General features: G+C 35.9%; 1 protein-coding gene across 4 annotated transcripts in view; it reads left to right on the top strand.

The window, feature by feature from the left end:
• Nucleotides 1-17984, top strand: part of PDE4D (phosphodiesterase 4D) — an 814938-nt gene that overhangs the window by 181702 nt on the left and 615252 nt on the right. The window contains exon 1 of one of the 4 annotated variants that reach the window (XM_073014750.1): nt 11397-12708. The exons of 2 other annotated variants lie outside the window; for them this stretch is intronic. In XM_073014750.1, the coding sequence (XP_072870851.1) occupies nt 12662-12708 (47 nt within the window). In that variant the 5' untranslated portion in view covers nt 11397-12661. Of the gene's footprint in view, nt 1-11396; nt 12709-17984 lie in introns of those variants that run through there. One more of the 4 variants, XM_073014753.1, reaches the window with a different exon arrangement.

Below are 17984 nucleotides of genomic sequence, written 5' to 3' on the forward strand. Positions count from 1 at the left end.
ATATCACAGTATTTCTCTTTTTCCATAATCTCTCTCTTTCTCTCTCTCTCTCTTTCTCTGTCTCTCTCACCTCTCCTTGTCTGAAACAAACTGAATTTTAATGAAGAAAACTGTGAAAAGGGGTTTGAGAAAATGAAAAGCTAATATTTTGAATGGAAGTGTAATAGATGTCAGTCAGAGAAAAAGAACAGTCTCCAGAACATCTAGATGTGGATGTAGATGTAGATACATTGTTAACGCCACTCTGTGCATTTTAGTTTAAGCCCCCATGTAACCATTAATTCAATGTCAAGTTCATTCTTTGTGGCTATTCAATATTACAATATAGCATTAATTTTAGATGACTTTATTTCAGGAGGGAAGGAAATAATTTATGAATAGCAACATAAGGTTTCTTATATGATGACTCATCACAATTTTGGTTGCAAAAAAAGGAAACTGACTCAGACTAGCTCCTGTAGGAAGGAGGGAACATAGTTACTATGAAGATACAGAAATTCACAGAAACAAGTGTAGCAGGGTCTATTGGATTAGGAAAACTGAAATTAAGGCAGCTACCCTCTTTGGGGCCATATAATCACCGATTTCATTTGTCTCTGTGTTTCTGCTGTTTCCTGCCTTCTCTCTATAATTGCCACTCTCTCTTTAGTTATCAGTTTGCACTGAACCCAAAATGGTAACTTCAGCCCCTGAGTCTACAGGACATTTTGGTTCAACCCCACCTTGAACTGACTAGCGTCTCAATTTCACTTAGGATCTTTCATATTCCAAAGAGCAAATATTAATATTTGCTGCCCAGTAAATGAAGCAGATGCCAGTGAGTCAAGTTGTCATGCTTATTCCCATCACATTTTATAATGGTGAAGTGCAGAAAAGGCAAGGTCTTTAGAAGGAACTATAGGCAGACATAAGTAATCATGTTCGGTATAGAGACTGATTTATTAAATATTTATGATAATAAAATACTAAAAAAGTCAATGTCAAGATAATAAGGACTCAACTGAGTCCTTATTATGTACCAGATACTATTCTAGGCATTAGAGGATATACCAAGGACAAAACAGACCAGAAAACCCCACTACCCTTATATACCCCACTACATGCTAATGATAATCCTTAGTCATCTATTTCAAAAATAACTCAAAAATGGAGTGTCAGTGTCTCTACATAGTAAATACAAGATGCTGAAATAAAAAAATATATACATATATATGTCTTCCTTGTGTGTGTTTTTTTTTGTATTTCCCACGTTGAACTTGCATAGTTTGCTAAATGAAATATTTTCATTTTTAATGTTTCATTTGTGTGTCTGTGTGTATATATATATGTAATATACATATGTTAGATATACACAAATATATGTATTTGTAAATAACGTAGTCATATTTCCTTTTATACCTAATTCTGTTAACTGTCAATGATGTGTAACTATATATATGCACGTGTTAGAAGTGGTTGATGGGGCCTTTGGATTTTCAATGGCATTTTACCTGCAGCCTCTGATGCAGCCTCTTCCAGCTTCCTATTAAAGCGACTGAAAACACTGCAAAATATATATACATATATCATTTTTAAAAGGTACTAAAAACCAGTACTGGCACAATATTAAAGAAGCATTAAATTAGATTGACAATATATATGGTAGACCACACATCGTATTCCATTCTAAAAGTAGGTAAAAATAATTTCTTAGTTTTACCTGGACCATACAATATATCTACTATGTCCTACTACTATAGTAGTATATGCAACAATATACTACTTAAGATTTTTTAAAAGAAATATACCAGCAGACCCAAAGGTGGATCAAAACTAAAGAGTTAAGAATAGAAACATCCAGAGGAATACCCTCTTGAGACTATCTACTGGTAGAAGTTCATCACAGGGGTTTTAAAGAGAATAATAACTTTTGTAAGCCCCATCTGACTGAACTGCCTTCCCCAGTAAACCTGTGAGAGTGGAGAGGTTTGAGTATTTTCATGGTAATTTCTTTACCATGTGCCATTTGGCAAATAAAAGAGTTCTTTCTCAGGCAGTACTTTTTACCAAATTCAGAGGTCAGTTAAATATTCTTACAACAACATAAAAATTGGTGGTAAATCCACTATTCCTGAAGGGGAGAAAGACTGGAAGGAAATATACTGACTTGTCTTTTGGGAGTGGAATTATGGATGACTTGATTCTTTCTTGTGTGTTTATTTTGTTTTATTTTTGTGTTTCCCATGTTGAACTTGCATGGTTTCCTAAATGAAATAATGTTTCCTCTTAAAAACGAAACTTTAAATGATATTGCATCTATTTAAAAGGAAACTATGTGATAAGTTACAGATTTTATAAATAGATTGTCAAAATGTCTGTTAAATGTTCTTGAGAAAATTACGTCTTTGCTTCAAGCAGTTGTAAAGGAAATGGAATCCATTGACATTACTAATAGCAATTTTAGCATCCATAAATTTGAAATTGTATAAAAATTTTGCATATTCTGGGTATAAAATATTAATGCTTGTCATGTAACTTTGCAAAAACTTCATTTTTTAAAGCAATTTTAGGTTCACAGCAAAATTCACAGAAAGATCCAGAGATATTCCATTTACTCCAACCTCTACGCATGCATAGACACCCCATTAACAATATCCCCCCACTAAAGTACATTTTTTACAACTGAACCTACATTGATACATCATTCACTAAAGTATATAGTTTACATTAGAATTTACTGTTAGTGTTGTACATTCTATGGGTTTGCACAAATTTATATTGACATATACCTGCCATTTTTGTATCATATGGATAATTCCAACATCTCTGGAATGTCTGGTCCTGATACCTCTTCTGTCTCTTTAAACTGTGTTGTTTGCCTTTAACTATGCATTGCAATTTTTTCTTCATAGCTGGGCATGTACTGGATAAAAGGAACTCCTGTAAATAGGCCTTAAGTTATGTGGGTGGGCCAGGCGTGGTGGCTCATGCCTGTAATCCCAGAACTTTGAGAGGTGGAGGCAGGCGGATCACCTGAGGTCAGGAGTTTGAGACCAGCGTGGGCAATGTGGTGAAACCTCATCTCTACTAAAAACACAAAAATTAGCTGGGCTTGGTGACACACACCTGTAATCCTAGCTACTGGGGTAGCTGAGGCAGAAGAATTGCTTGAACCTGGGAGGCGGAGGTTGCAGTAAGAACAAAACTCTGCCTTAAAAAAAAAAAAAAAAAAAGTTATATGGGTGGTGGTAAGGTGGGCAGTGGAGGGGAAGCTTTCTATCATCCTATATTAGGTTTCAGTCTTTTGGTGAGCCTGGGCCTCTGGATTGTGAATCTCCTAAGTGTTCTTCAGGTTTTTTTTTTCCTTATACCATAGGTGGGAGAGAATGGCTCAAGTGGGCTGGAATTGAGTATTTCCTTTCTCCCACATGGTAGGCTAGAGTGGGCTGGAGTTGGGCATTTTTCTTTCCCCAGGTCAGTGAGGCTCTGATATAACAAAACAAAATGGAACAAAAATCCCCAGCAGGTTAGGCTCTGATTAACCAGTTTCTCCTCAGGAAGAACCAAGCTTCAGCAGATTTAAAAATGTTTACTTTTTCCCTCTCTTGCTGGAAGCATGAGAGAATCTTTTCTCCAATATTTACTGTGAGAACTTGGTAGCACTCCTGGAGATAAAACACACAGAATTGTGGGGACCTCCCTATTGTTGGGTTCCTCTGGAGTTTTTCAACTTTCAGACTTGCCTGCACCCAGCCTCTAATGATTTGTCAATTATAGTTCAGGTTTTTCTACCCCAGCACTGGTTCTCTTGGAGGTTTCTGCTCCAGTGTGTTGTGATTCTCCATATCCTACTGTCTGTCTCCACCAGTGGTTTGGGCAGAAGTTTGCCGTGTGACCTCACTTCTCTTATGGATCTAAGAAGAGTTGATTTTTCAGTTTGTTCAGCTTTTTTGTTGTTAGTACAGATTGGCCACTTCCAACCTCCTTATGTGAGGAACTGAAAACTGGATTATGTTACTTTTTTACTGGGAGGGTGGGCGACAGAACTGTCATCAAAGGTTTAATTAAATTATCAATTGGTAACAATCCATTAAATCACCAATGAAAGAAAATCTATTTTGGATACATCTAATCAGGATAAATGAAAAAACAGCTATGCACTCTTACAACTTTCTTACTTTTTTTTTTTTTTTTTGAGACAGAATTTCACTCTTGTTGCTCAGGCTGGAGTGGAATGCTATGATCTCGGTTCACTCCAACCTCTGCCTCTTGGGTTCTCTCCAAGCAAGTCTCCTGTCTCAGCCTCCCAAGTAGCTGGAATTACAGGCATGCACCACCACACCCAGCTAATTTTGTATTTTTAGCAGAAACCGGTTTTGATCATGTTGGTCAGGCTGGTCTTGAACTCCTGACCTCAGGTGATCCACCCACCTCGGCCTCCCAAAATGCTGAGATTACAGGCGTGAGACCCTGTGGCTGGCCAACATTTCTCTTTGTGTTGCTCAAAATGACTTCATTCTTGGCCTGAACCATTCTTGGTATGGTTGGTCCAGCAACTATTATCTGGTTTAAAGGAGACTGGAGGTCAGGCTAAAATCTAGTTTTGCAGATACCCACACATTTGAACTGGAGTGAAATAAACATATGATAAGATCAGGATATTTGATCAGATGTTTCATCTAGGAAGTAGACATAGGTTTAACATTGATAGGATCCAGTTCTGAATGAATACTGCTTCCAGCACCAGCTACAGTGTTCATCCGGACATGGAAAACAAAAATAAATCAGCTATTCATGTATATTTTTTAGACTTGGTATTGGTTTAGCTAATAATATTAGTAGACTATCTGAATCCTTGAATATATATTTGAATTTAACTATCCAGCTTTGAGTTTAGAGGTTAGATTTTTCAAGTGTCTATCTGCCAAATGTTAGAAACTTGGGTTTGATATTCCAATATTTAGATGTTAACTATGAATGACTATTCTTCCATAATAAATATTAAATATATATTTTTCTTCATTGCTGTTTGAATTATGCAAATAACACATGAACATATTCACATTTAAAAGATTAATCTGTTTAGAAATATGTAAAATAAAAGGTGGAAATCCTTTTTTAATGTTTCCTTTTTGAATGCTTCCACTTGTACTACTTTATTTCAAGGGTAATCAGTTTGTCAATAGTTTGGTGTGTATCCTTCCAGTTCTTTACCTCTGCATTGGCATAAATTTGTATATTAGCACAGACATATATTTAATTGATAAATTTATACTCAAGATATTATTCTGCAAGTCAGAGAGTTTTTGTTTTTAACTAGCATTATTTCAAATATTTTCCCAAGTTGTTTGTAGGAATCTATAATATTCCATAATATGAGAGAGGGAAAGAGAGAGAGAGAGAAAGGGAGTATGTGTGTGTGTGTTTGTGTATAAGTGTTTTTTTTATGGGGTCTTGCTTGTTGCCCAGGCTGGAGTGCAGTGGTGTGGTCTTGGCTTACTGCATCCTTGACCTCTTGGGTTCAAGCAGTCCTCCCACTTTGGCCTCCTGAGTAGCTAGGACTACAGGTGTGTGCCACCACACCTGGTTCATTTTTCAATTTTTTTCTAGAGATGCGGTCTTGCTCTGTTGCACAGACTGGTCTGGAACTCCTGGCCTCAAGCAATTCTCCAATCCTCCTGCCTCCTGCCTCGGCCTCCCAAAGTGTTGGGATTACAGGTGTGAGTCACATGCCCAGCTGATAATATGAGTAGATTTTGAAGTTGGGCTTTATTACATGAGAAATATTTTTGCTCCTTTGAATTTTCTAAACAAATATGATACAAAGCCTTTAGAAAAGCTTAAGATATAAATGAAATGCAATTCCATTTCAGAAGTAGTTTTGACATTACATTATTTGTATTTTTAATTTTTTTTCCATTTTGATTCAAGTGAATTGCAAAACAAATGATTGGTATTTTATTATTTTACTAAGCAAATTTTAAAAGTGTGTGCAAACAACATTTAAAGAACTCGTCTTGTTAAAAAGTATTTTTCTATAATTAAAATATTTAAAATTATAAGTTAAAATTATTAAAATTATAATAATCTAAGAGTTTGTATTACTTCCATACTATAGATAAGGAAATTGTGTCTCAAAGAGGTTGAATGAGTTGATCAAAATTACACAAAAAGTAAAAGGCAGAACCTGAAAATAAGGGTTCACATCTTAGGACTCCAAGACAGTATACACGTTTGACTTTTTTGTCTTTAAATTTGCTGTGAACATTTTTCCACATTTGATTTTTAAGTATAAATATTAAGTGCCTTCTTTGTATTTTAGTATTAGGCATCCTAAGTCTTCTACTTACAAAAAAGTATTAAAAGTGAAATTTAGCAAGCATTCTAAGTATTCCAATTATGAAATATATTTCATATTATGAACTCATGAGTTTTTTTCTGTAAAAGTATTTATCATTTAAGATTAGAAGATTTAAGCTTGAGGAATATGATCCAAAATGGTTTGTTATACTAATTGAATCATGAAAAGTCCCAACAAAGCATTTTTGTTGGTTTTAGGTGATGAAACTAGGTGTTTAATGAATTTATCTTTTCTTTTCCAATTGGTGATTGTACCCTGGGTTATGAGAATATGTAGAAATTGAATGGAGTAGCTACTAGCAACTTGCTGAAACATGATGCAGTTCCCTGACTCTCAGCAATTGAAACTGCGGCTTCATGAAAGGCTTCTCTTATTTCAATTATAAATGTGCAGAACAGCATGCCTTCAGACTTTGCTAGAACTTGCCAGAAGTGGAAAGTCATGACTATCAACATGGTTATTAGTTAACATTGACTGAGTACCAACAATGTTTTTGGTGTCATAAATATAGAGAGGAAGACACTGTTCTGTTCCTAGGGGATTGGCTTTCTGTAAAAGTGGGATAGAGAATCTGGTCTTGAATGTTCTTTTCTTGCTGGGAGGTGGGGTTGAGGGCACAGTCACTTCCGGTCTCATTCTAATGGCACTCTCACCTCTTTATTGATGATATATGCAATAAAAAGAAAAAAATGTGTAATTACACATACATACATACATGTGAAAAGCACATGTAAATTTTATTTTTTATTGGTAAAAAATATATATTTATGGGGGGAGCTTGAGGCAAGAAGTCACATCCTGCAAGATATCCAGGTGACTGTAGCTTCTATATCCTAGTGTATAACATATTTATACTATTATAAATAGTATATAGAATATGCTAAGAAAAGTACATAGAGGTTTTTGTATGTGTAAATATATTTATATGAACCCAGTATGTAGAATAGAGTGACCAAGTGTTTTGTTTTTGACATCTGAGGCACAAAAGTAATCCAGTCTCTTGAAAGAATGGGGACTTTCCAAACATATCTGAACTGATTATTGGTATTCATATAAGATAAATAAGTCATCTTTTAGGTCTTTGTTGTTTGATGTCTAAATATATAGGAGTTTCAATTTTATTTCATCAAAGTTATTTAGGAGGCAAACATTGACATTAGCTATTGATTATACCAAAATGTGATGGTGACAAAACAATATACCTTAACATTTGGCATTGAAGTTCCTTTCTGAAAATGAAACTCAGGGAAAATCAATGAAGTAACTCATCACACCCTCTGATAAGTACAAGTGACTAAAGAGTTTAGGAAACACCCAACCTCAGAAACTAGGGTGTGACTTTATTATGCTATGCTTATACTAGCATAAAGGTTTAACTTAATCATTCTATTATGCTCATTGTGAAGGAAGTTTGTAAGTTGAAGGCATTTTAAGAGTATGAAATATTGAAACTGATAATACAAAGATAAGAATTTGTGTAGAAACTATTCTGTATTTGTACATTATGTTTTTGTAAATTTTTTTAAAGAGCCAGACTTTCTTTGTATATATAATCAAACTTTGAGATAAAACTAGTTAAAGCAGAAGAACTCTTGTTAAAACAGCACAAAGTACCTGGCTTCCTAGACCCAGCACAAAGTACCTTGCCCCTGAGCTGACCTGATGCAACTTTGAAAAACCGTAGGGTTCCCAGGAACTTAGTTTGAAAACCTTCACTCTTATGAGCATAACCCTATAACCATGAGAGAAAAGGGCTTTATTGGAAAAGGACATGGGACACTGACTAGTTAATACTTCTGGCTCTGATTCTGGATGCATTAAGCAATCTTTCAATGAAAGTGTTGAATTACAGTATTTTGGTTTACTCTGAGTTTGTAGTTTATCGATTGAGTTTTTTCTTAAATCAGCCTCATATAAGGGTAGTTAATATAAATTCACTTACTCTTGTGCTTGCTGTGGGATTAAAATTTTTAAAAACCACAAAACAAAACAAGAAACCAGTCTTTGTTCTAGTAGAGCTGAGATGACACCATGGCTCTAGGGACTTCACTGAGGTTATGCCAATGTATGGTACCCTGCTAATAATTCGTACTCCTGTATTGATAAAAATAATGGGGCTGAGATTAGCCATAAAGATAATCTTTTATGATTACTCCTGATATTTCTTTTTAATTTTTTAGAGACAGAGTCTATGCTTCCCAGCCTGGTCTTGAACTGGGCTCAAGTTATCCTCCTGCCTCATCCTTGCAAGTACTTAGGACTACAGGCATGAGCAACCAGAACTAGCTTCCTAGTATTTCTTAGAAGTTTCCTGGAAGGATGATTATCTTTTAGTGTAACAAAATAGATTAGCATTACCCTAGCTCAACAGCATTTTTTCATTTTTGACAACTTGTTTTTAAATTACAAACCTATTAGTTCTGCCTAACTGTTATTTCTTGAAGGCCATACATTTAGGAAGTATTACATTTTTAAAGTATCAGCGTATTAATTAGTGGACATAACTCTTAAGACCCTCTTTCTAATATAAATGGAATAAAATGCTGGGAATGAGTTATTTCTATTTTCTAAGCAAGTCTATTCTTTTACATTTGTTGCCTTGAGTCTGCAAAAATATTCAATTTTGGATTGTTTAATAATGTGTAGTCTTGATTCTCTAAACTGTGAAATAAATTACTTTTTTTCTTTGCTATCTTTCAAGCAGAAATTTGGCTTTTCTGTTATTTATCATAGTTTCTCAGTTGTGTTTCCTTTTGTTCTAATTTGTTAGACTTTATTCTAGACAGTTGCATGTATAAAAATAAAAATGAAAATCCAAGGAAAATTCACTTTAAAAATATTCAGCTAAAATATCCCCTTAGTTGAAGTATATATAGTAGTTTAATGACCAAATCATTTATATTTTATTTATAAAGTGCTTTGCTTATATCATTGCCCACAACTGGAAATGTAGCTAACAAGTATTGGATGTTGGACTGTGTGGTAGTAGAGAAAGACTCAGATATATTCTTACTATCCTATCACCCATAGGTGACACTTTGACATGAACAGAGTAGAATAGAATGGACTAAGAAAATAATGTCAGATAAATGATGTTCATTACAAAGGAAAATATATTTTTACATCTTTTAAAAAAATCTTTGCATTTGCTACTTTCCATGGAGACCTACTCTCTTGTATAGCATAAGGAATAAATGTTAGTTTTAAAATAATTAAAACCCATCATTATCATCATCATTATCAAAGATCGCTAACCAGAGTCAAATCATTTGAATTCTCTTCCAGGTCTACGGCTCACAGGATGCCTGATAATGAACAAATACAACCTTTTTGGCATCTCTAAAATGGGCATAATAAATTTCTTAATCTCCTCAGCATAATTCTGTGATGCTAAAATAATACATATAACAATAATATTTTAGAAAGTATGAAAGTATAACAAGGTGGCATTATAATTATAGAGGTGCTAGAATATTGTGGTAATGTGTACAGGCTCTGGAGCCAGACTTCCTTGATTCAGATAGTGAATCACTAGAATCAGACAGGCTACTTCATATCTGAGTGCCTCAATAGCCTCGTCTGGAGAACAGGGCTAGTAACAGTCCTTAACTCATAGTGTTGTTGTGTGGATTAAATGGGGTAATACTGTAACTCTCTTAGAATGGGACCTGGGGCATTATACAAGTTCCTAGCTCTTAAATAATAATATTTAAATATCTAATATAACATCAAAATTTTAATTACTTCATTCAAAACATTCAAAGCTTGTTAAAAACAATGTAGGCTGAAGTTTTCTGGGCCAGATTACAAATGACCTTATGGAAGAGATGTAGTCCCTTTAGCCAAAAGAGGTCGTGAGGACACTGCCTAGGCTACAGGAAATCTCAACAAATATTCTCAAGATTCTTTTATGGTGCAGCGGCATCATTCTGAACCTCCAAGTCCAAATTGCTTTTAAGGAATCACCCAGTTCTTCTTCCTCCTAGGAATACTCCTATTAGGATCATCTTTTGATCAAAATGAAAATTCCCCAAATTATGGTGGTTTTTAAGATTAGTTTTCTTTATACTAGGTTTTGAATTTATGGGACATGCCCTCCACCCAATCTTGGGTAATATTTTCTGCAATGACAGGACCTCACTGGGGAAATCCTAAGTGAAGATAATAGCATGTTATATTAAGTGTTGCCAGTATTCCATTTAATATTAAGCAATTGCATAACAGGCTTTTTAAATACCTAAGTTAAAAGTGGTACATTAATGTTGAGTATACTTCTACTGCAAAGTCCATTCTCCCACTGATTTCAAACAAATACCATTTAAGTGCCAACCTACTATTACAAGAGTTTACTATTTTATTCTTGCTCCAAAATGGCATCAACAGTGATGGGGTGCTTTTGGGGGATTATTGAACAGAATTTTTGCAACAAAGGAGCAAGCATGAGGAAATGCAAAACATCAATGATAGGGATTGCAACGTTTTATCTCAGCATTCCTCATATCTACACACCCCCTAATCAAACGAGCAGTTTTATGGCATGCGCAATTGCAATTGAAGTATAACTGACTTCTGCAGAACTGGCTTCCATAGGATTTCCTGTCCAAAAATCACCATGTGGTCATCTGCAGCTAAATGGTTACAAATCATCAAGTAAGCAAGGCTTCCCCACCCCAGTATTCTTTTTTTAAGGAGTCAAATCCACCAAACTCTATCATTTGCAAATTATCTCTGGACTTATTTTATTCCCCCCTTTTTTTTTTTCATTGGGTAAAAAGGAAAACAAGCAAACAAAAAATCCTCCCTCCGTATTTGTTCAAGGCGTAATTTCCCTGCGAGGTGTTTTACAGGCTTCTCCTTGTTTAGCTTTTCTTGCCTGGTAATTACTTACTGAAAGAAATCTGCTCTTCAAGAGCGAGCTATTCCTTTAACCCCTTTTGCTTGCTCTTCCTTGGAGGCTAGCAAGGAGTGTGCGGCTCTGCAATGTCTGGGAACCCACCTAGAGGGCCCCCTTGACGCCAGCACATCCCCTGTCAGACAGCAGTCTCTGCAGCCGAGCCAGGCTGCTGCAGAGTTAATGTACAGTACCACGGAGCCTGCAAGTGTCCTGAGCTGATCAGAGCTGGGGCGGCACAGCCCAGGGCAGACAAGGCGGCTGCGAGGATTCCAAAGGTTCTGCTAGAAATTCGGCGCTGGGGGACTCCAGCAGGAGCCTGTTGCCATTGTGTTTTAAAAGCATGCAAGGTCTGTATAGCTTGGGCATGAGAATCTTTCAGAAGATGTCAGAGCATCAGAATAAATGACACCTATTGGAAAACTGAATTTGGGGTGAAAAAAGAGATTGAGAGAGAGAGGGAAAAAAAAGAGAAAAGAAAGACATCGGGGGAAGAAATTCTTAGACAACGTCTGACTTGCAGCTGTGAAATTCATTTTCTTTCCAAGGCAAAATATGAAACGCTCCCACATGGTTTTGATAATAACAAATTAAAGGGGATTCTGCAGTGAAAAGATCAATAGCTTAGTCATTTTACTTAAAGAGAACAGGCAGCCTTATTATGGGGTTAGGCAGCAGAAAGGAATTTCATCGTGACAGCACCTTCTGAAGTCATGATGGTAGTTAATGGTAATCTTGTCCTGCAAAGCAGAAATTACTCGTTGCCTTCCTACTTTTGCAGTTGAACCAGCAATTCTGAAATCTGGGAAAGAAGTTGGCTTTGGTGATACATGGTTTGTAGCCCCTCTGCCCAGGCCTTTGTCCGACACGTCTCAGAAGGTAGCACTGCGTTAAAGTGACCACACATGAATATGTGCCTAAGAAAGAAGAAAAAGCAATATTCATTTCTAAAGGACAGCATGGCAAAGCAACCTGAAGTTTTCCATTTCCCTTCTAACACTTCTTTAACAAGGATATCAAGAAACTGTCTTTTGACGCCTTTCTTCTCACATTCCAGAGTCCTTCCTTAAGGATGCATTAATTTACACTCAAGGCGGTTAGATTTTACCAGGACAATATTTGCCACCATTTAGGATTAGTAGTTGAACTGGTTATTTTAGTGTGTTGACTAACTAGTGGAACCTAAATGGATGGACCCATACCTGCAGTGCTCTGTGATGTTTCTTTTTTCAAATCCTGGAAGGCCTTTTGTAACTGGAATTTGTTTTTATTGGTGGGGGGAAATTTTGTGTTTTCTTTTGGAATTCAATACTTGTTGCAATAATTGCCCACGATAGCTGCTCAAACAAGAGAGTTGGAATTCATCTGTAAAAATCACTACATGTAACATAGGAGACAAGAAAAATATTAATGACAGAAGATCTGCGAACATGATGCACGTGAATAATTTTCCCTTTAGAAGGCATTCCTGGATATGGTGAGTAATCAATATTCCCTTCAGTTTGTAAAACTCAGAGTTATAAGGTACCAGATGAGCATTGTCTTGAACTAGAGTATTGGTATCAAGTGAGAATGAAAAGTAAACTGTGCAAAACCGAATATTGTCTGAGAAAGTAATGGTTATGCAATAAAAATTACTTTGTTAATATGAAGCATCCCCAGATAAGTCAAGCATGAGGACTTGAGAACATTTAAATTGCTACTATTTCATGGAGGAAAAAAAGAAAAACTTTGAGAATGGCAACAATTTAATAAATTTTTTAAAAGGTGGGGCTTAGGGTTTGTTTTTTGTTGTTTTGCTATTTTTATTTGAAAATTCCCTGGGGAAGGGCACACATGAATTTCTGATATCTCATATCAATTTGTCTGAATTTCCAAAAGAAGGTTAAGGGAAACAGAATGTTGACTCAATTTTAAAATAATATGAAAATGTGTTGGTGCCTCACAGTTAAGAATATTTTAGGTATTCAAGAAATATTTCTACCAGAATGAAGCAGTAGAATTCTAGTAGAATTCTAACATATGAATCAGGACGTGCTGAGGCTCTCATAGAACTTGCTTTGTGCCTTGATATTTGGTCATATATTAAGGTTCAATGCAATACATTAAGGTCCCTGGACATGTGATATCATGTGCCATTTCTTGCTGGAGTTTATGACTAAATGTGTATAGGAACTCATTGCTGAGGGTATTTATAAGAGGAAAAGGTCATTATTTTAAAATTGCTTGTTTTTGCCATACCTTTTGGGTCAGCTGGATTCTGACTTTCATTGAAACTTTGTCAATGCATAATAAAGGCACATGTTAAGGCTTTGTGTCTGCTAACATGGGTTGTTTTGGATATGCAGTGCGTCTGATTTTGAAAGTATATCTTTCAGGTAAATGTTCTGGCTGGACTCTGGATGAATAATAGATATCTAAATATTTTCCAACTGCTTTTATGACAGTGTCTCAAATGAAAGCTCCCTGAGAGCTTAAGGTACCACCAAAATCACCTGCTGGTTTGTTACGGAGTTTTCGGCTTTCAGCTAAAAAATCCATTGCAGAGAAGGATGGGAGACATCCTCTCCCACTCTATGCAGGTGCTTATTTTCTAACATCACGAGATCCATCCAGAGTCGATGCTGTGGCGTATCTACCTTTTTTGCTGACCAGAGCTACTATCCCCAGTCTCTAGAATGCTTGGGTGACATGCCTGCAAACCTCGGTGGCCCACTTCCAACTGCATCACCAGAGTTTCCTAGTCAGGGGGAGCCTTGGTGCCATCGCCTTGCTTGTTCTGTTGGCGAGGGTCAGGCATCAGCAGTGAGGTCTTCATTATTCTTACAGACAAATTCACATCAATAGTCTTTAATCTTGAGATTAAAAGATCCTGGAAACAGTTCCTGGCACATAGTAGGCATTTGTCAATATTTTTTCTTCTATGCCTTATGCTTTTCTTCAAAGTTCATTTTATACCTCTTAAGATTTGCTTGGGAGGGGAAATTACCAGTCTCCTTTCTATCACGTGTACCTTGCTACAAAGCAACAGTTTTTGTTCTACCTAAGTTCTGTTGTTTGAGCCCATTTGTTTATGTTGTAATACATAGGATCCATGTACTCTTTGAATGCCTGCCATTATAACCACTTTTTGTTGCATTAGCCTCACCTATACTTTCGACTAGAAAGAAATAAGCTATTCAACTCTGTAGTTTTGGAAAGAATGCAAATTTGCTTATTCATGCTCCTCTAGATCTGTAACACATATGTTTGAAAGCTGAATGGAGAAGTTGAGAGTCCTGGTGGTTTTCTTTTGTCCCTGGAACTAGGTAACCCTTCATCTGTTTCACTGTATGCCGTAACAATCTGTTGTTGTTGTTGTGACCAAACTGAACCAATGTAGAATGTTAATGCTCTGTATAACTACTCTTCCCGGGCCTCCTAAAAGGATTCATTAATATGATATTGGACTCAAAGGAAGGAGGTGGTGGTTTTTTTCCAGGTGACCTAATTAATTTTGTGCTTGATTCTTGACTTTCCCAATTGTTGTTGTTTTCCTCTTATTTATAGCCTCCCCTTCCAATACTGCAGTAAGAGATTCTAGGGGTTTGTTGACAGAAAACCTTCTTTCCCTTTGTCCTACTGTAAGATCCCCTGTAGGGTGAGATTTCAGGCTCATGAATTATCGTGCTTAGAATAAAGGGCTTGCCAAATTGCTCTTTTCATCTCCAAAGACTCCCCCTATCCTCATTCTCACGTTTAGGTCCTTTTCTTCATGAAGGGGCAGATCAGAAGTTGGCAACAGACCAATACTAAGGAATAATAAACATTGTAAAAGACATACGTGCTTTGGTTTCACGAGCCCTAGCTTATGTCTAGAAAGGCTCTATACCCTTTGGAGAGGCAGGACTTGGCATGTGCTGGTCCTCTTTCTATCCTGCTTTTTGAGGAAAGCAAGAATGAGAAAAAGCTGAGACACAGGAGGTCTAGGGTCGTCTTCAAAAGTTTACCAGAAGTAGTGATTGAAATAGAAGCCTATGCACACAGTCCCTACTTGGACTCTCATCCTGCCGCCCTAGGGCTGGTGTGCTGATTGTTGAGCAATAGTATTACAAATTCACCGTTTATCAGTTGTGAGTTAAAGTTAATAAGTGGTCCTATGACTTGGCTTAATAGAACACTACCCCTTCAGTGCTAAAAGAGTGGTATGAAGAATGTGTCTTTCTTCTTTGAAGCTACATTAGAAATATTTGCTGGTGGATTTTATTGTGAAGGCTTCTTTCCATTACACTTTTCAGCCTTTTTACTGCCAAACCAAACAAAGATAAGGGTTTGCCTCACTGGATAGATAAGTACTATATAGCTCTTCTTATTTTTTCTTCTGGCTAGTTGTGAGAATGGAGAGCCTGGCATTCAGGAACAAGTATGGCATGGTCGAAAGAAGGGAAATGCAAGTCAGCTTTCTAGGAATTCAAATTTCATCTAGCAGCAATTAAGAGGACTCTTTAGAAGCATTATGACCTGGAATCACATGCCAGGGTCTAACATGACATAACACAGTGTGACTAACATGTTCAGCTTTTTGCCTTACTTAAAATATATATAATGAGTTTTTATAATCTTAATTGTAAAAATACTCTAATTTCATGCCAGAAACATTAAGGCTATATTGAATGCAATTGAATTTCACAGTTAAACAATTTAGGAGGGCATTTTATTTAAATACCTTTGCATCCTTTTAATGATGGATTCAAATGGCTAAAAGGACAGTGGAAGATAGAAGCTAAAGGCCCTGGCTAGGAGAGGCTGTGGAATGCTGCCATGGAGGGCCCCTCTGACGACACCAGAGGAAGATTTTGGATTAGTGATTGTGGAAGGTGATTAATGATTTGCTTATTTGGTGCTTAGGGTTTAATTTTTAAAGGTAGGACATCTAAATGTTTTAAACTGTCTTTGTGATACTGAGAGGTAACTCCAGTGAAGAGACAAAATGAGATGACTGTAGCACTTTCAGTCAACATGGAGGCATCTTTTTTCCTTCTTCTAGGACCCTAAATTCTTTTGTTAGACTGTCCTTTTCCAGGTATCAGTTTCTATAAGGTTTAGTCTAGAAAGTTAATTGATTGTTCCTCTATAGACCAAGTATTCAATTCGTAAACTAACTCATATTATTTTATTCTGTTTTGATCTAAATCCTTTATGGAATGAAGCAAGATATAAATCAGTATATTGATAGTATGTTCATATATATGTTCATAATTTGCATGTACATATGTTTAAGTCTACAAATATAATGAATATATATTCAGAGAAAGGCAAGATGGCCTGCCTTCTACTGAAAAGGTAATCCTTCCTATTTAGCCTCATAGAGTTTCATCTTTTAAGGTTTTCTTCTCTTCATACATTGAAACTACAGAAACTCAATCCAGAAGTGCATTTTCCAGAGTTTGTGTTTTGACCAATACATTTTGTTTTATTAGAATTTTAGTGGGTGGGAGCAATATTGAGTTTGATGACTAGGTACACATTGAAGGAAATGACGTATCAAGTCTCATTTAAGATAATGGAGCTTTGCTCATTTTAGTCAACTTAAAATTATTGCAGTATCTGCTTGTTTTCCAGTGAAATTGTAGGTAATAGCTGACCTTGCTTCTTTAACATCTCTTCCTCTGGGTTACAGAACTATCCAGAAATTCTAAAATATAAATACCAGACTCCTAGCTTAACTCTGAATTCCTGTTAGGGCCAAATACAATTTACTTGTAAACACTTAGGACCAATAAAGTTTAGATGGAGCTCATAATTATACAAACTCATCTCATTCACAAATCCCTAGGGCTCAATAGTAAAGTCAACCATTGTTTAAGGCAGAAATTCAGGCTTAGATATAATGTAGCAAAGATTTTCCATTATAGGAGATGTCGATCCTATTAAACATAAAACTTTTCTCTTGGCTTTCTATTTTACTGTCTTCAGCTGTATGCCCCTTGATTTTTTCTAGTAATACCTTCGAATTTAAAAATGAAAATACAAATGTTCATTTTTATGTTTTAGTGTTTTTAAAAATAATTTGATTAAGAATGCTATGATAGAGGAGCAAAGTTGTTATTAGTAATATCAATATGCTTACAACTTATGGAAATGAAAAGTAGTCTTTAGTTCTAGCAGCCTTTCTGTTACAGTAAAATAGTTTGTGCACTTTAAATCGCTGTGAGATTACATCTTCAGAGGACTGAGTGACATAAGCCAGGGAGGTCTTAGAAATCTTACAAAAGGAAAAAATTAAGAAATTATTCCTCATCATATGAAAATTATTTACTAAGAATGTATGATGTTTTGGCTTCTTTTAAATTCTTCACTTTCCACTCCTTTTTGCTTCTTCCTTTTAGTTGACTATTATTGAGTTACTTACACTAATGTTGACATATTTGGGTTCAGAGAAAAATAGGCAAGTAAAGGAAAATGGAAAATAGTTTCAAATTTTGAGATGCAAAGAAGAACCCAAAAAAACTAAACAACCAGTTTTTTACTTGCCATAGGTTGAATGTTCCTTTTTTAAAAAATCCCTCATCCTTTTCTCTCATCTTTCAATCATATCCCACAAACGTTAATGCTCATTAATACTCTGTCTAGCTATAGCATTATCTACATTTTTGCAGTAGCTAAATAATGTCTCCAAACCATAACTGCTGCAACTGCTCATAACTTGATGGACTATTAGGATGACATTTCGTGTTGTTTGAGAAGTACCAGCCTATAAACATAACCAAGACA

Source organism: Chlorocebus sabaeus, chromosome 4 (genome assembly GCF_047675955.1).
Source record: "Chlorocebus sabaeus isolate Y175 chromosome 4, mChlSab1.0.hap1, whole genome shotgun sequence".
In the NCBI taxonomy this organism is placed as follows: Eukaryota; Metazoa; Chordata; class Mammalia; order Primates; family Cercopithecidae; genus Chlorocebus; species Chlorocebus sabaeus.